This window comes from Propithecus coquereli, unplaced genomic scaffold (assembly GCF_000956105.1).
Source record: "Propithecus coquereli isolate 6110/MARCELLA unplaced genomic scaffold, Pcoq_1.0 Scaffold137, whole genome shotgun sequence".
In the NCBI taxonomy this organism is placed as follows: Eukaryota; Metazoa; Chordata; class Mammalia; order Primates; family Indriidae; genus Propithecus; species Propithecus coquereli.
Genome location: NW_012137969.1, coordinates 3954312 through 3972890, shown reverse-complemented (window position 1 = coordinate 3972890; position 18579 = coordinate 3954312). Strand labels below are relative to the sequence as shown.

Genomic DNA, 18579 nt, shown 5'->3' with positions numbered 1-18579 from the left:
AAAAAAAAAAAAAAAAAAAAAATTATTATGAATAAAGCTACAATGGACATTCCTGTACAAGTCTTTTTGTGTACACGTTTTCATTTATCTTAGGTAAATATCTTAGTGTTGATCATGGGGTTATAAGTACACCTTAGCAAGCGGGCATAGTCACAAATATAGAATACGTGAATAAGGAGGATCAACTATATCTGGAAATAAGTTCTTGTCACCATTGATTTAATTTAGGGTGCCAGTGGATTTAAATAAAATTGACTTATTTAGTCAAAAAACTGTTTTTGTCTATGCCAAGTTTTCCTGTGTGTTCTTGAATTAAGCTGTAAGTACAATTCTTATTTCACCATTGAGGAAATTGATACCAGGTCTTACAACTAATTATAGCAGAGTTGACACTAGAATCTGATTTTTTAAACTGATTTTCCTGAGGGGTCCACCTCTCTGGGTCACCGTCATGTCCCCAGCACTTACCAAGGTGTGCAGTGCCAAGTGTTTGCCCGCTGCATCTGTAAGAACGAGTGTAGTTGAACTTCACCAAGAGCAGTTTTAATACTTAGATGTAGCACTTGGGGATATTAGCATTTCACCAACTGATTCACAAATGAGACCAGCCCACTTTAGATATGACCCAATTTAAGAGATTTTTTTTTAATGGTGTTTTGAAGAATTTGGGGAAATCCAAAATGTAGTCATGAGGTCCATTTTCAGCTGTCTAAGCCAGCGTACAGGGAGCTCTTCTCTGTGTCAGGCGACCTTCGACCTGGGGGTGCAGCTGTGACCGGGCCAAAGTGCTTGTCCTGGGACCCTCAGCCTAGCAGGGAACTCTGCTGCTAAACCATCCCCCAGCTTCTCAGTGGTAATTGTGGCGGCTGCTAGAGGTGACAGTGTGGGGTGCGACTGAGTGCAGCCCAAACACTTACCGAGAACAGGAAGCTGAAGAGTGAGGCTGGACAGTGACGGAGGGAGGGACTCATCCGCCGGCCCCGCGTGGCCAGCGCCTGGTTATAGAAGTGAGGGTGGCAACCTGTGGGCACAGCCCTCCTGACGTGCTGCTCACCAAGCAAGGTCCTGGTCGTGACTTGATGTCCACGTCAGTCTCCTGAGGGAAAGAGACCCTGGTCAGAGAGCACAGGGTCTGGTCCACAGGGAAATTATTTTTACTGGGTTGTGTGTCTGTCTCTTGAGCTTGGTTGGCTTGAGATGCATCAGCTGATAGAAACAGGTAGAGGCCCCGCCTCCGTGTGCCAGCAGGACCTCCCGATGGTGCCTCAGTGAGGGTCAGGTCCTGGAAGGGGCTGGGGTTTCCTCTGAGATGCCCCTAAGCAGAGAAGCTGCACACTGGGGCCCTGACTCCCTGCGTCCCTCACCTCTGGCATCTCCCAAATTGTGGCAGTTGCTTGCATTTGTTCCTTTTAAATAAAGGTTCACTTGCTCTTGTAGGAAAGAAGATTTATGTCAGCTGGCTAGATAAAAGCAACTGTGAATAAACTACTACAAAGAACTTAGAATTATGCACTTGATCTTACTGCCTGTTCTAAGTACAGTCAAGGGCCACATAACAATGTTTCGGTCAAGGACTGACCATACATATGACAGTGGTCCCGTAAGATTATAGCAGTGTATTTTTACTGTCCTTTTTCTATATTTAGATTTGTTTAGATACACAGATACTCACCATTGTGTTATAGCTGCCTACAGTATTCAGCACAGTAAGATGCTATGCGAATTGTAGCCTAGGGAGCTGTAGGTGCTACCATATAGTCTACTTATGAAGCACACTAGGCCAACTAGGTTTGTGTAAGTACGCTGTGATGTTCACACAAGGATGAAATTGCCTAATGACACATTTCTCTTTCTCAGAAGATACGCCCAGTGTTAAGCGGCGTATGACTTAATAGCAAAATTTTACAAATTTTTTTAATAAATGTGTTATGCCACTTTGGATATGTATAACTCTTTAGACAGCGTCACTGTGTTACTGCCTAGGCTGGTGCTGAGCCTGTTAGGCTGTTAAGTGCATGATTTAAATGATTGATACCACGTATTTCCCTAGAAGCAGTTTTGTCTTAATGAAGTGAGACCTTACATCTTAGCTTTCACTTTATGCAGTAGCTTGGTTCCTAAACTAATAAGTGTATTTTTAAGTTACATCATTCAAATCCAACAACAGAGCTTATTTAAAGGAAACATTTTAAGTAACTCTGTGATTTGTCTTTTGTGTGAACATTCATGTGGGGACGGACATCCTTATTTATAGTGGAAACATTCCCAAGGCTCCAAATAATCAGAACTTCCAGACCCCCTGAGCAGTCCTGCACTGCTCTGACGGGACCAGAGACACCCTCAGGGCTCTGCGACACCTGTCACCCAGGCACACGTTTGTGAACAGATTCTGCCTGTGCCTGTATGCACATGCACATATATGTGTATATCTCCATGTGAAAAGGGAAAACTTTCATTTTCTCATTTCAGCTGATACTGAAGATGTGTGCATCGTAGAAAGATTGTTCTCAAGCAGCTTAGTGGCTATCGTGAGCCTCAAAGCCCCGAGGAAGCTAAAGGTTTGCCACTTTAAGAAGGGAACCGAGATCTGCAACTACAGCTACTCCAACACAATACTGGCGGTGAAGCTCAACAGGCAGGTGAGTGACTCCCCGTCTCAGTGTGTTGCCTGCCCCCATGTTGCTGGGCACTGACCGGCTCTACTGGTTTCTTGTCATACCAGCTTTGCCCAGTCCCTGAACCATTCGATTCATGCCCTTGCCTTTGCTGACTGTTTCTGTATGGGCATCGGTCTAGTCATCCATAGGGTTGATAGCATGGCTTTTCTAACTTACTACCTTCTTTTGCTTTTATAAATGTTACTTTTAAAAATCTTTTAGACTCTTCTATCCTTTTTTTAAATTGTTAATATAACTTTTAATTTAAAATGAAGGATTTATTACTTTTTTGTATCTTCCCCCAAACAAGAATATCTAGCACAGAGTAGAGAGACTATGAGCAGTGCTAGAGTTTGTTTCGTGAGACTGCCTCCTGGCAGCTGCCGGCTCACAGCATAACGGCACTGTCCACAGGATCCTTAGGCATTTTCTGTCCACGACAGCCTTCCATCGGGGGCAGGCTGAATAGGCGGCGGGTTACAGAACGCACGCCGTGACAGCCAGTCGCTGCGTTCTGAGACGGGGTAACTGGATACAGTAGTCACAACGCAGGCACTCTTACATACGTGATTGAAACTGGAAATTGTTCTGTTAACTGACAGAGTTGGTTAGAGTGAGAAATTACAGGACACAGTATCTTTTTTTTTTTTTTTTTTTTTTTTTTTTTTTGAGACAGAGTCTCACTCTCTTTGCCTAGGCTAGAGTGCCGTGGCGTCAGCCTAGCTCATACCAACCTCAAACTCCTGGGCTCAAGCAATCCTCCTGCTTCAGCCTCCCGAGTAGCTGGGACTACAGACATGCGCCACCATGCCCGGCTAATTTTTTCTATATATATTTTTAGTTGTTCGATTAATTTCTTTCTATTTTTAGTAGAGACAGGGTCTCGCTCTTGCTCAGGCTGGTTTCGAACTCCTGAGCTCAAACAATCGTCCCGCCTCGGCCTCCCAGAGTGCTAGGACACAATATCTTGAACATTTTTTCATTTAAAATGTACAAATGGACATTCTTGTCCATGTAATACATTGCCGAGTGTGTGTCAAGGCATCTTTCTTGCATAAATCATCCCCTTGATGTATCATCTATAAGTCTGTTTTCTATAAAATGGAGTAACAAAGTAATCTGAGTACAGAATAAAATTTTATATTTTTTTTAAAATCCCAGCCAGGTGCAGTGGTTCACACCTATAATCCCAGCACTTTGGGAGCCTGAGATTGGGAGGATCACTTGAGCCCAAAATTTTGACACCAGCCTGAGCAACATTAGCAAGACCCCCATCTCTACAAAAACAAAAAAATTAGCCAGGTGTGGTGGTGCATGCTTATGGTCCCAGCTATTTGGGAGACTGAGGCAGGAGGATCACTTGGGCCCAGAAGTTCGAGGCTGAAGTGAGCTGTGAGGATGCCACTGCACTCTAGGCTGGGCGACACAGCAAGAACCTGTCTCCAAAAAAAAAATTCCATGGCTTTTATTTTCATTGTCGTACCCTGTACCTCATTCAACATCCGTTTTTAAAAGCAGCTTATGTTTGCCAAGTCTGTCCAAAACATGTGTTTCTTAGCTGCAGTCTACCAGTTTGTGTAATACTGAGTTAAATCGCCTGGTTAGAATTCCTGGTACAACTGCCATGACTGTTGGAGGGAGCGGGCACGGTGGGCTCTGGACCTCTCAAGTGGTAGCGGAAAACATCTGTATCCCCTGCACCTCGCACATCCAGCCTACATGGTGTTTGAAAGAGAGTGGAAAGCACCTTAGTTCAGGAGTCGGTTAAGAGTAGAGTGTACTGGATATTTCTTCATGTTTGGATTTGTCTTTCATCTCTCTTTTGTAGAGGCTGATAGTATGCCTGGAAGAGTCTCTGTACATACACAACATCCGGGACATGAAGGTACTGCATACGATCAGAGAGACCCCTCCAAACCCTGCAGGTAAGTTAATTTGTGAAAAGAGAATCCCATGTTTCTGATTTTGCCTTTTAAAGATAGCTATAGGTGAGAGATTTTTTTTCTCTTTGTAGGTTCCACAGATGAGACAGATTTTAAAACTATTGATCTTAAACCAATCTCCCTTCCTACTAATGCTGGTCTTGTGAACCATATAAACTCATTGGTTTGATCAACCTTCAAGTTTGAGGTTACTGATCAATTCAAACCAAAGGCCTATAGTCTGTTCATGATACAGGTATCACCTAAGGTGGTGGTTTAGGGGTACAGAACTTTAAAAAACAAATGCAGCAAACAAGGTTGTTTCACAGCTATTTTTGATTTCTCCATGCTTTGTTAAATAAATGTTAAATTGTATGTAACAACCAAGAAATGCATTTTGTTTTGTGGATATTATTCACAGGCTTGTGTGCACTGTCAATAAACAACGACAATTGTTACTTGGCGTACCCAGGGAGTGCAACCATCGGAGAGGTGCAGGTCTTTGATACAATTAATTTGGTAAGGTTTCTTTTCTACTTAGATAGTTCTTTATTCATTTATTCTTTTTTTTTTTTTTTTTTTTTTTTTTTTTTGAGATGAGGTTTCACTCTGTTGCCTGGGCTAGAGTACAGTGGCATCATCATAACCTTCAACTCCCTGGGCTCAAGTGATCAAGTGATCCTCCTGCCTCAGTCTCCCAAGTAGCTGGGACTACCGGCATGTGCCACCATGCCCAGCTAACTTTTTATTAATAGTTTTTTGTAGAGACGGGGTCTTGCTAGTTGTTGCCCAGGCTGGCCTTGAACCCCTGGCCTCAAGCAATCCTCCCTATAGCACAGTTTTATCTAATGACCAAGTGGTGATATGGGTCACGGGCTCCCGCCCCATGGCACTCACGTTTCATTGGTTTCTGCATTTCAGAGAGCTGCAAACATGATCCCAGCCCATGACAGTCCTTTAGCAGCATTGGCTTTTGATGCAAGTGGAACCAAACTTGCCACTGCTTCTGAGAAGGTGAGTCTGCTGTAACCCAAGAGAAAACTAGTTTGAAAGTTTCAACAAACTTTTTCAGTTCTGTTCACACAGCCAAGTTTTTATACCAACCAACTCACAGAGAAGCAAAGAGCACAACCCACTTGTCAGACGGACAGTGTGCACCACTGTGGGGGGGCTGTGCACACGCTGTGCCATTGTCCGACCAGAACCCTAACACATCTGTGGCAGAATAGGGAAACATACAGAGAAGGTGGAAACACCATTTGCGACCACGCCCCTCACCCAGTGTGTTTTCTAATTGTGAAATTAACATGCTATGGTAGAGAACTCAGGAAACAATGGAACATGTAAAAGAGCAAAGATCTATTTCTGCTCTCCAGCTGATCTGAATACATTCCAGTATATTTCCTTTCATTTTTTTCCGCTTTATTTAACAAAATTGGAATCCTACTATCAGTATAATTTATCTTCTCTTACACTGTGCATAATAATGTATTTCTCTAAGTTAAAAGACACATTTCAGTGGCTGTACAGTGTTCAATTGTGACTTGCTTAAACATCTTCCTTTTGGGATGTTTGTATTCTGTTTCCCATCTTTTATGTGTATTTCTAATTATTAACATAAGGGATTCTGGTAAGAATTTCTGGGTTAACGGGGCATGTTCTTCAACACCCTCTGCCCGTGCAGAGTGGCTGGGCCCCCTGGGCCCCTGGGACACCAGCAGTGCCTCACTCTTATCCTCTCGTGGCCACTCCCTCTTTTTCGTTTTCTGTTCCTCTTTTCTTAAAAGTTCCATCGTGTCCTGCCACTTGAGGTGGAATCTACTCTCCTGCCTTTATCCTTTCCAAGCAGTGGTCCTGTTCTTCAGTTGCCCACTGAGGAGTTTGACTTTGATTTAATTTTGGTTCTACCTGAAATCCTAAAATAGCCTCCCCTCCCAAGTCACCTCTCCCCTCTAACCTGCCAACCAAATAAGATACAGTAAAAAGTGGACTCACTTTTTTAACTTTCTGGCATGGGTCTTCATTCTGGAATCTCATACCTAAGTTCTCCCAGAATGGTGTTACTGTCACGAATGACTTCTGTGTCATGAATTACCTTCATTGCCTTGATGCACCCCCATCAGCAAGGAAGACGTTTTCCATTTTGTGTCGAGGGCCAGAGAGGTTAAGTAGTGTGCCCAGGGTCGCCCAGTTGGGCAATGACAGAGGGATTGGACTCCAAGCCTGGCTTTGCCTCTGAGTATGCTAGACTGTCACAGCATCACCTGTCCCCTTTCTTTTGCCTTGGGAGTTGCGAAGTGGCCATGAATTTCTATTTCTTGATTAATCAGAGTCTTAACCATTATGTTTTTTATTAGCTCTTACAAAGACCCTAAAACACTGAATGGAATTTCAAGGCTGGTAAAAATAGAATACGTTTGTTCTGGGCTGGAAAGAGCAAACACGTGATATGCTTTTACACAGAATCCTTTTAGTCTGGGATTAGAATGTCATGGGCTTCTGGGTGCTGGGCCCACCCAGGTATATGACTTAATCCTGCTTTCAAGGATCTTGCAGTCGTGCCATGACAAAATAACTCTTAATTAGTACTACGCAGTGGATGTGGCATTAGAGAATTATATCTAAATCTGAAAGTTTGGGCTATAAAAAACAAAACCTTCGCCTTGGTTATTTTTGTGTATGGATGTAGAAAATATTTTGTCTCCCTAATTGTCAAGATTACAAACTTACCAGGTTTGTCTTTCCATCCAGAGAGAACCACTGTCCTTAAATAACACTTTCTCAAATGAACCTGTTCTGTCTATAGCCAGATTTCTAATGCCTGCATGAATTTGCCATAATTCATTTAAACATTTCCTGGGTGTTCTACATTTAGGTCGTCTGCCGTTTTTTTACTATTTATAAACATGTCAGATATTCTTAACAGTTTCTATATTTAACAATTTGAATCTTCTAAAAGTTGTATGGTATGAGGTTAAATAATCCTTCCTGCCTTGTACATTTGAAATGCTACCTGTTTTATTTAAGGTTTTCCTTTCTATTTCTTAGGCTATTTTAATACTATCACTTGATGGTAGTCTTAATATTCAGTCGTTGGAAGTCCTGTTCATTCTTATTTTCTTGGCTATCGTCTCATTTACTCTCCCAGAGATTTGCGTCCCGTTTCACCATCCACAGAGCCCCGCTAACTAACCTGGGGGAAGGAAATGGGGGTGGTGGGGAAAGTCGGTACCTTCACGATACATTTCAAAGCAAGAAAACACACCTCACCATGTATTTATATTTTCTTTTGCCTTGGTCAATGTTTTCTTAATATATGTCTTCGCATTTTGTAAATGTGGATTTACTCCTTTTAAGACAATGTAATTTCCAGCTAATCAGATCTCTTGATCAGTAACTCAACTTAAAGTGGCAGGAAAGGAGCTCAGAGGGCACCGGAGCCGCCCCAGACCGTGGAGCCCAGCAGTGCTTCCCACTACTTGGGGCTCCGACGCAGGCTTTTATTTTTAGTAGTTTAAACTGTCATATTCCACATTTGACCTCAGGACTGTTAGTGTTTAGAATAATTAGTAAGTTAAAATAGGTTGTTCGAAAAAAGATTTAATATTAAGTAAACAATGGGACAGGGAACGTTTTCGCCTGCCTGTGGCACACAGCCTGGCGGTGGCGTGAGGCCCCCTGGGGAGCACGGCGCCTAGGACGGGACCTCAGGGTTCCCTGCCGACCCAGCACAGAGCCGTCGCTGGAAACGTACCAAACGGCTCATTTGTGGTCTGAGGTGTAAGAAATAGACAAGGTCTACTTTCCTCAGCTAAAATAATTTTTTTTCTTTTCATGTCACAGGGGACCGTGATTAGGGTATTTTCCATTCCAGAGGGACAGAAACTCTTTGAGTTCCGGAGAGGCGTTAAGAGGTAAAGTACATAAATCTCCACAATTGATTCTGGAGGTTTTTTTTTGGATTTCAGTTTTATGTCGTCCGCGAACAAACAAGTGGGAACTTAAAGAAACACAGGGAAAATTCCAGTTAAATACAAAAGCATTTTCAATCCAACTGGATTAGCAGATGAGATTTTGCAGTCAGTCTTATCATGGGAGTTAAAGAACATTTTTATAAAAGCAAACTAGATTTCCATGTGTCTCTGACTGCACCTGAACCCAGTGGTGGCCAGGTAGCCCACCAGTTTGGAGAAACTGGAGTAACCAGGCCAGGCCCCAGGCCATGTGGCTCCTCGGGCTGATCTGGGTGGTAGCCTAACGCCCTCCCTGGTCAGCAGGCTCCTCTCCTTGCCCAGTACTCTCTGAGATCCTGCACCCAGCTTGCTTGCCCCTCACCGCCAGTGGCTTTGGCTCTTCTTTTAAAACCCTGGAAGTCACAGCCTGGAGTCCCCCGTCCAGTCTGCAGACTTGCCGCCTCTGTGCCTAGCACTCCCTTCCTCACTTCTGCTTCGGAGGCAGGAACATCCCTCTACTTGGAATAGCAGGACAGGTGGGGACTTGGGCTCAAGAGCCAGGGCCTCAGTCAGGTCCCTGGGCTGCCACTTGTGGCCTCAGTCAGTAGCACTTCACCTTGGGGTCTCTAGTTCTTCACCTCAGCTGGAACGGACCATGGTCAGCAGTGCCTCCCTCCCCAGGGCCAGGCACAGAGGAGGGCTTGGCTCAGGAAGTGTGTGTTCGGTAACTTGTAGCGCCTACCCCCAACCCCACCCCACCCCAAACTTCTCAGGGACTCTCCCGCTGTCTGCTGTCTCTTCACTTTCCTTCGTGGGATCATCCCCGTGGATGCAACAGACCTGCCTTTGTGTCCCAAAATGTTGCAGCCCCTCTAGTCACTGTGCCCTGGTTTCCCTTGCTGCTCCCGCTCAGTTCCCTCCTGCATCTGGTCTGCCCCAGAGCCTCGCCTCACCCCTAACCCTTCCGAACCCTGTGTGCTGTGTGTGCTGCTGACTCTAAGCCTAGCTGTCTTGCCCCAGCTTCTCTCCTGCTGTGTGGACCCATGGTTCTCCTTCCCACTGAACACTGGGCACCTCAGACCACCAGGATGTCACATGCCCCCGTCCACTTACCACCCTCACTTTCCTCTGGTTGGTCAATGTCACCACTGGCCACCTTCCCGGTGCCCAGGCCGGAGGGACCCAGCCATGCTTCCCTCTTCCTTTCCGTGCATCCAGTTGGCGCCGATCGTGTCTCTGCTTCCCCCTGTGCACTGCCCTCCCTGCTCGCGTCACCATCCGACCTTGCACCCTCCCTGGTCTTCCTGCAGGCAGGCCGTTCTTCAGCGCGAACCCAGACTAATCTTTGAAGACATAAAGAGATCACACCCCACCTAACGTCTCATACTGCCCTCCTGCTGCCTGCGGGGTTCACTCCAGACTCTTCTCGTGGTCCACAGGCCTTCCGGCATCTGGCCTTTCTTTCCAGCCTCATTTTATTTCGCTGTCCCTATTGTTTCCAGTTCCAGCCATGCTGTACATTCAGTTCCTCAGAGGAGTGCATCTCTTTTCTTCACTGGGGTGGTGCATGAACTGTGTCCTGTGCTTGAGATGTGTGTCTGGCCTGGCCAGCTTCTCTAAATTTACCCTTTGAGTCCGAGTGCAGCATCTCTCTCAGGGAGGCCTTCCCTGACCCTCTAGTCACACTTCTCCGGACTCCTTTGCTCGTAGCAAATGTAATAGCTGTGCCCCCACATGGACACCAAGCACTGTGCTCCCTTAGGGCACGAGCCATTCCTGTCTAATTTATCCCCGGAGCTGAGTGCAACGCTGAGTATGTTGTAAACACTCAGTAAATGTTTATTGAAGAGTGAAACCCTTTACTGTAATTGACAGGGCTAAAAGTCTCTGTATTTTTAGGACTATCAGGAAATTCACGTTTTTTAAATGGCTTTGGGATTTTTACAGTAATTTTTTAAGATACGCTAGGCCAGGAGCAGTGGTTCACACCTATAATCCTAGCACTTTGGGTGGCCAAGGCAGGAGGATCACTTAAGCCCAGGAGTTGGAGGCTGGAGTGAGCTGTGATGATGCCACTGCACTCCAGCCTGGGTGACAGAGCAAGACCCTGTCTCAAAAAAAAAAAAAAAAAGATATACTGTAGAGACTTAGCATGTTGAAAGTTTTGTTCTATTCTTGAACATTTTCAAGGTTACTGATTTATCTTCTGACATGATAAGAATTGCTGTAATTTAAATTTAAATTATCGGGTTTTCTTTTATTAGCCTTACAGCTGTAGGTCCATCCTAATTCAGCTGAAAATGGATTAATGAAATCCTGATTCCCTTTGTTATTTGGGTTGGCAAAGAAAATTGGCTGTTTAAGGATGTATTAAAGAGCTGTGGCAAAGCCACAGCCTTTGCCACATTATCGTACTTGATATTACCTTTCAAACATTTTCCTCTCCAGAAAATTTGTGAGAAGATGGCTGGGGAGTAATAAAAAGTATCAAGAGACCCACGTATGCCTGTGATGAGAGCTTTTCTTCTCAGTCAGTTCAGTTAAAAATCCCTGGAGAAATGTTACTAGTTGCGTCACCAGTGTTCACAGGTGACGACAGAAGCACAGCCTCCTCTCACGTGCACTGTCTTCCCAGGTGTGTGAGCATCTGCTCGCTGGCCTTCAGCATGGACGGCATGTTCCTCTCTGCGTCCAGCAACACTGAGACTGTGCACATCTTCAAACTTGAGACTGTGAAAGAAAAGTGAGTTGCAAAGATACGTTTGTTTAAAAAAATACAAAACACTTTGTTCCCACTTACTGACTCGATGAAAACATAAGCACGGAACTGTCCTGCTCTGTGGCGTTTGCCAGTGAAGACCCTGGCTGGTTGTCCGAGTGCTGCCAAAGCCAGGCTGGGCAGTGAGACGTTGTCCCCACCCATCAGCACGCTGGAGGATGAGGCGTAGCATGAAGGGTCCAGATGGACATCTTCCAGTCAGTGCCGACATCCCCTTTTCACGCTTCCCTTGAAAACAAAAGCATTCGACTACCCTCTGGAATGAATGCCCGGTCTCTAACCTGCCCGGTGGGCACAGAGATGGGGCCAGCTCCACTTGCGAAGCAATCGGTTTAACCTGGGTATTACCACAGTGACTATGTGTGGTGAATGGGGATCGTCTGTCTTTTTCTTTCCTTAAATTTTAAAAAGAGCATGCACTAAGATCAGTACAGTTTATATTGTACGTTATTCAAAGGAGTATTTGTGATAACAAAACATACAAAGGTGAACAATAGAAATGGGCCACGGGAAGAGAACAATTGGGGGTTCGTACTCAAGGTTCTTAGAGACTTCCTGCTAGGAAGATCTGGCGGTGGTCATGAGTTAGTCCCTAGGTGACCTCACGTTCGCTGCGAGGGGGGGCCTGGTGACCTGCCACAATGTACCCCCAGAGGAGCCAGAAGGAGCCTGCCTCTCCCCCTCCCCGACCATCCTCCGACCCTTTCCGAGGCTGCTCCATAGCGCCCTGGGGCCTTGGGCAGCACTGTGTTCTCACCAACCCTGTATTTTCCTGTGAAATGTGGAGAATCTCGCCTCAGGTTCCAGAGCTGTTTGTCTGTGTGGGGGTGGCACGTGGGGATGCTCACAGGGCAGAGTCCAGTTTCACGTGTCTGGTGCGTTTCTTTCTAGACCCCTGGAGGAACCCACCACCTGGACCGGGTACTTCGGGAAGATGCTCATGGCGTCCACCAGCTACCTGCCTTCTCAAGTGACAGAAATGTTCAACCAGGGCAGAGCCTTTGCCACAGTCCGCCTGCCCTTCTGCGGCCACAAAAACATCTGTGCTCTGGCCACGTGAGTAGACCGGCACCCCCTCCTTCCCCTCTGCCCTGTGTACGTCCAGATGAGATGCTGAGTCAAGGGGGCCTGTTGCAGAGCACAGAGATGATGGTTTGTGGTCCCAAGCACAGATTCCAAAAATATTCAGTGATGACGTATCTTTGTGATTCCGTGAATCTTGTAAACATTTTTTCCACCCTTGTTATCGGACTAGCATAGTTGAAAAAGTTCTGTGAAAACACCTACCCTTGGTCAGAGAAACCACAAAACCATTCTGTTCTGCCCTGTTCTCCTCTAGGACCTGGTGCTCGTTCACACCAAGTACATCCTTGGCCTTGACGTGTGAGCCCCCAGTAGCACAGCAGTGCGCGTGGTCTTTGCGCACTTAGATGTAGATGACGTGTCAAACTCATGACCCTAAATTAGTGCTCGTTTTGGTGGGGGTTTTCCCTAGCCCTACTCAAGGTGCGGCTGCTAGTTTAGGAAGATAGTTTTGTGAAAGTTGTGGTCTGTCATTTTGTTGCTTCTCATTCTTGCTAGAATTCAGAAGATTCCCCGGCTGCTGGTGGGGGCCGCCGACGGGTACCTGTACATGTACAATCTGGACCCCCAGGAGGGGGGCGAGTGTGCCCTCATGAAGCAGCACCGGTGAGTCTGACGCCGGGCCCCCTTCTCCCTGCATCTCCTCTGTGCTCCTCCGAGCCGTCCGTCAGGTGGCTGTTTGGGCACCATTACATGTGCGTTGCATTTCCTCCAAAGCCCATGGCAGCGGATCCCAGCTCGCCTGGCCTGTGCTGTTCAGGAGCTTCACGTCCCCAGATAAAACTGACTCTGCCCCCTGCCCTGGTACTCTTATAATCTGGGTGGAAGTGGGAAGTGATTTTTTTTTTTTTCAGTAGTGAATTCTATTTATGATCTTCCATCTTAAAAATGAAAGAAGAGTGCCTCACCAGGTGTGACTTTATTCATCAGACTTTCCGTGTAAAAATATGAACAGGCCAGGCGAGGTGGCTCACACCTATAATCCCAGCACTCTGGGAGGCTGAGGTGGGAGGATCCCTTGCGCCCAGGAGTTCGCAACCAGCCTGAGCAACAGCAAGACCCCGCCTCTACCAGAAATAGAAAAAATTAGCTGGGTGTGGTGGTGTGTACCTGTGGTCGCAGCTACTCAGGAGGCTGAGGCAGGAGGATTGCTTGAGCCCAGGAGTTGGAGTTGCAGTGAGCTATGATGATGCCACTACACTCCAGCCTGGATGACAGAATGGGACTTTGTCTCAAAAAAAAAAAACATGAACAGATTCCGGAGGAGATTACTATAAAGTGGCCACAGTGTTGCAGACACTCAGGGTCCTGTCTCGGGCCCGCCTGTGCTGCTGCAGATGTGGCACGGTGACTGTGCTCATGGCTGGCCTCTCTGGAAACACTGAGGCTTGTTTTTGTTTTTCTCTCCTTGCCCCAGGTTGGATGGCAGTATGGAGACGGCCAGTGAAATCTTAGACTCTGCCTCTCACGACTGCCCCTTAGTAACTCAGACATACAGCACAGCTGTAGCAAAAGGTACTTACGTGCCTTCGTCTCCGACAAGACTTGGTAAGGGGCATGACACAAACCTCGAAGGTAATTAAAGCCGCCACCTCCCACAGTGTGCTCTCGCTTTGCTCTCACTGGAGCTGCCCCTCCCACTTTTCACTGGGAAAGGGAAGTGATGGTTCTGGGGACAGGTGGGTTTTTGTAACTTGGGTTTCCAAGGCCTTTAGAGACTGAGGTCATTTTCTTCATTTTTGAAGAAAAAACGGCCATCATGGCTCAGGTGACTTTTCACGTGAATTGAGGCCTGACTTGCCACCTCAGCTAAAATGTTCCCTTAAAAAGCAAAAGCACTGCCAGGCGTTGGGCCTGGGTCTTTCCCTCCCACTATTTCATCGTGCAGCGGGTCTGTACTGAACGCACCCCTCGGGGCATGAGGGCTGCAGCGTGAACGAGGCCACGGGGCTCCGTCGGCTGCAGAAGCTGATTGGTCCGCATGCAGACACGGAGTCATCCCCTCCCTGTGAACCGCCTCTCTCCGAATAATCAAGTTAAGCTCCAGTGGGAGATCCTGCGTGTTCCCCTTGCTCTTTCTCAGTGACATAGCACTTTCAGTTCAGTGAAGCACTGACTGTCTCCCGGCATTATTTTCGAGCATCTTGTGTAACCAATTCGAGAATGACTTTCACGCTTCCTGTTCATTAAAGAGAGTTTACAGCCCATCCGTTAGGAAGCCTGTTTACTGTGCAGGTAGCATTTTGACATTTATGAATTTTGGAAAATAAATGACTTCATCTTGAGCTGCCTAAGGCTGCAAAGACCTTGTTAGTCATAAAAGCAATTAAAATTCAGAATGTCTTAATGTGGGCTGCAATATGTTAACATAGACTTGTCCCCAAAGTCCAGTTACTGTGTGTCACTGGGATTCGTAGCATGTCCCAGCCCTCACAGGATGACCCGTCATCTCTTTGCAGCCTACACAGATGACCTGGGTGCCGTGGGCGGTGCTTGTCTGGAGGATGAGGCCAGCGCCCTGCGCCTGGACGAGGACAGTGAGCACCCTCCCATGATCCTTCGGACTGACTGAACCTGACCTGTGACCTCTGACCCTGGAAGCAGAGAACACTGGCTTGACAGAGGACTTTGTGCATTGCTGCTATGAACTTTGACCTGAATTGGGGAGAGGATGGCAGAGACTATAAAACAAAAAGATTGTAGTGGTAGTCTAACTCCTCCATTCTGTTGAGAAAATACATCGTTTTCACTTCAGTGGCTTTTAATCCTGCTTATGAATTTTAGATTTTTGTTTGTTCTCTCTCTTTGCCAAAATTTAACTGTTTGGTGAAGCCCTCAAAACCTCCTTGCTTTGCATGCATGAATGTGCCAAGCCAGCATAGGAGAGCTAGAAGCCACTTCATAACAAACTGCAATTGTTTGGTTTTTGTTATCTGTACATAGTGACCAGTGTGCGTAAGGAAACCGTGGCATGGTGCAGAGTGGTTCTGGTTGTCAAGGCTGGTTCTGCAGTGACAGGTCCAAGGGCTGCCCGCTTGGGGCTCACCGGTGTGCTGGGCAGACATCGGCCTCAGACAGGGGTCCTCTTTCCCCAGAGCCCCACTGGACCATTCTTCTCCGTTTTATTCTGTTAATTAAATTCTTTCCAAATTGTATTATTCTGGGATTTCTTCCATGGTGGACTTTTGTTTTTGATCTTGTTTTCCATATGGATATTGGAAGAGAGAGAGGTGGTTTCTCATATTAAAAACCTTTCATTCTGACAGGAGGTGAACTTGAAAGATTACCTGGGCTCCTTGAAGCAAAGGAAAGTGATCTCATTTGTATAATTAAATTATCTGTTCTTCTACTTTACTCTTCTTGTGGAATAACTGTGATTTTTTTTTTTTTTATTGTTGTTTAAGAGGAAAGTTTGTAGCTACTCTTACGCCCAAGAAAGCACAGAATTCAAATGTGAAGGGTATCTGAATCGTCCTCCCCCTGAGCTCCACTGTCCGTCAGGGGCTCTTCTTCCCTGTGTCGGGAATGGTAGCAACAGCTAGCAGCACGGGAGAGAAGGTGGCTCTGGACACCTACTGGGCCAGGGGACATGTGCCTTTTCTATTTTAATCTTAGAAAACGTGTTCAGCAAAGTGATGAGAGATTGTGGTCGCAAGTTTCAGTATTTGCCTAGCTTCCCTTTTCATTTTTACAGAATTAAAACAACCTCAAATACCTCAAACTCTGCATTCCAAACCAAGACATATAGCAGTTAAAGTTTTGAGGGCATTTAAGTGGAGTTAATGGCGTGAAAGATCATTTTAGAGTCTTGAGTGGTGAAAGTTAAGGACAGAAGTAAAAAGGCAGAAATACTGTCTTGGCCCTGCCCTTTCAGGTTTTTGGGTTTTGAACAGAGGAAGGATGAGAGATGCCTGTTTTCAGGCCGTAGCAGTTGAGTAGCTTCCATGGGGAGTTGTCAGCTTGACTTCTGTGGCTACGATGCTCCCGATGTTCCTGGGCTGGTCTAGTGGCTTCACGGTAGACTCTAGATGCGAGGGCGCCTGCGCAGGCATCTCTGGGGGAGCTGGCACGTAGGCAGAGTGTGCCTTCACCAGGCAGACGTGAAAGGTGGCGCCAGTGAACTTAAAATCTCCTGTATGTCTGTCCCTGCTCCTCTGCAAGTGGGATGCTAGTGACAGTCTGATGCGGTGGCACGTGCCAGCCAGGCTGCTCCTTTGCCAGAGAGTAGGGAGCCATGGCAGGACACAGCCTTGACTGCACCAGAGGCTGGTGGCACAGGACCCAGAGTGTCCTGTCTTTAGAAAGTGGCCATGGATGCCATCTCTGAGGAAGCTTGTTTGGCAAGAGTGAGTATTAATGGGGAAATAATTGTCGAAAGTGTACATATGTGATAGATTTGGAACCCCGAGGTAGGGTTTCCTGACAACCAAAGAGGAGGGCTGCACTGCAAGTTCTGTGTTAAAATGTTCTTAGTTTTGGTGCCTTTCTTGTTGGCTTTTACACTTGTGGTTTGGGGACTCAAATCTGCTTTGCCAGGTTTCTTTCATCTTTCGTTGGGATTGGCAGTTCTAGAAGATGTTGGGAATTTAATTCCTTCATTCTGCCTTGGTTTCCCCGCACTTTGAGATGAGGCAGTTAGGGAGGGTGGCCTCTGGCATCCCGTGCCTGTCCGGCCCTGCCCTCCCCCTTGGTGGCCCCAGCACGGCTGGGCAGGTGCTTTCCTGCCCAGACCACGGAAAGCCCTTTTGCCCAGGTCAGGCCTAACCTGTGGGCCCAGAGAGGGAGGTCAAAGGGCTCTCGGTTGAGGAAAACAAAAAGGATTTATGTGTGTTTGCTAACCATTGTGTGAGGATTTTTCTTTTGCCTATTTCATTGCCACAAGCACTTCCTCTGTGCTTGAACCAGTCAGAGCGTGGCCTGCAGGCCTCGGGCATGAGGCAGCGACAGGGAGACAGGAGAGAGAAGGGAAGCCATGAGGGGGTCACTAGGACCCTTAACTGCCGTGCCAGGAGCCGAGACAAGAAGGGACTCTGAACCAAACAACACGTGTGCTGATTTGCTGAACTCCAAACTATACGCCAATATTAATTTTTAATTATATATTTTTCCAAACTTCAAGAAAGGTCATGGGGGTGGGAGATAGGAAACAAAACCTGGAAATTGATCGAATGGGCTCTGGATTGGGACCAAACCTTTTTGTAGTTTCTAAAATAATGAAACCAAGAGCTGGAGTGAAGCTGGAGTGAAAAAGAACTGAATTCAGCGGGGTGTGGTGACGTGTGTCTGTCATCCCAGCTGCGGCAGGGGCTGTGGAGGAGCCTCCTGTCTCCTGGTGGAGTTCAAGGCCAGCCTGGGCAATGTGGCAAAACTCTGTCTCTTAAAAAAAAACAAAACTGAATTCAGTCCCTGTTTCTGCCACTGACTAGGTGGTGAGCAGCGGGTTCCCTGGGGGCCGCGGTTCTCTGGACTGTTGAGTAGGAATCGTCCCCCACCTCACAGGGTTGTTGTGAGGTTATAATGTGAGCATCTGTCCTGCAGCGCCCAGCTCGGCCTGGCCGGTGGTGGGCACCCAATAAATGCTAAAACAGAAACTGGTCTGTAATGAAACGCATGGTCTTTTGTTCAGTTCTGGTTCCTGAGTACAAAGCTGGGTATAAAAGAGGTGACGGTAAGTGTAAGAAATATAGTTCATATCTGAGGTCACATGTGGGTCACTTATCCCTGCCTTTCCTATTCCCTAACACCGAGAGTAATGTGCAGATGGTGTGAGTCAGGCTTGAAGGTGGTGGTTTGGGGCGATTTGCCAAATCTTGCAAGCCAAGCACCACCTGCTGTGGCCATGCTGAGCTGCCGTCACCTCCGGGTCAGTGTCAGCAGGGCCCTGGGGCCTCTACGCTCATCCCAGAGCAGATCCCCTCCTGGGCCAGACTGGGACGAGACGGTCACCCCCCTCAGCTTCTCCTGGAGCAGCCTGGCCCTGCCGCTCGTCAGGAGCTTCATGGCAGCCCCATCCCACTGAGGGTGCGTTTGGCGACTCTTCCTACTCAGTTTCATTTGGGGAGGAGAGAAGAGAAAGAATGTTCTTGTCTTCTCCATGGCCAGCGGTGGGCCACGTATAGAAGAGACCAGGAATGCCGTGATCACAGCCCGGTGAAGAAAAATGGGACTGTGAGTGACAGGAAATG

At 46.9% G+C, this 18579-nt stretch overlaps 1 protein-coding gene across 3 annotated transcripts in view; it reads left to right on the top strand.

Moving 5' to 3' along the window:
• The window catches only part of WIPI2 (WD repeat domain, phosphoinositide interacting 2), a 30929-nt gene extending 15186 nt beyond the window's left edge, over positions 1-15743 (top strand). Inside the window, exons 3-12 of one of the 3 annotated variants that reach the window (XM_012639071.1) lie at positions 2470-2639; positions 4486-4582; positions 5001-5098; positions 5501-5593; positions 8423-8493; positions 11168-11275; positions 12203-12367; positions 12893-13000; positions 13812-13909; positions 14854-15743. In XM_012639071.1, the coding sequence (XP_012494525.1) occupies positions 2470-2639; positions 4486-4582; positions 5001-5098; positions 5501-5593; positions 8423-8493; positions 11168-11275; positions 12203-12367; positions 12893-13000; positions 13812-13909; positions 14854-14966 (1121 nt within the window). In that variant the 3' untranslated portion in view covers positions 14967-15743. Of the gene's footprint in view, positions 1-2469; positions 2640-4485; positions 4583-5000; positions 5099-5500; positions 5594-8422; positions 8494-11167; positions 11276-12202; positions 12368-12892; positions 13001-13811; positions 13970-14853 lie in introns of all 3 variants that reach the window. The other 2 variants (XM_012639070.1, XM_012639069.1) reach the window with 2 other exon arrangements.
• Positions 15744-18579: the final 2836 nt, after the last annotated feature.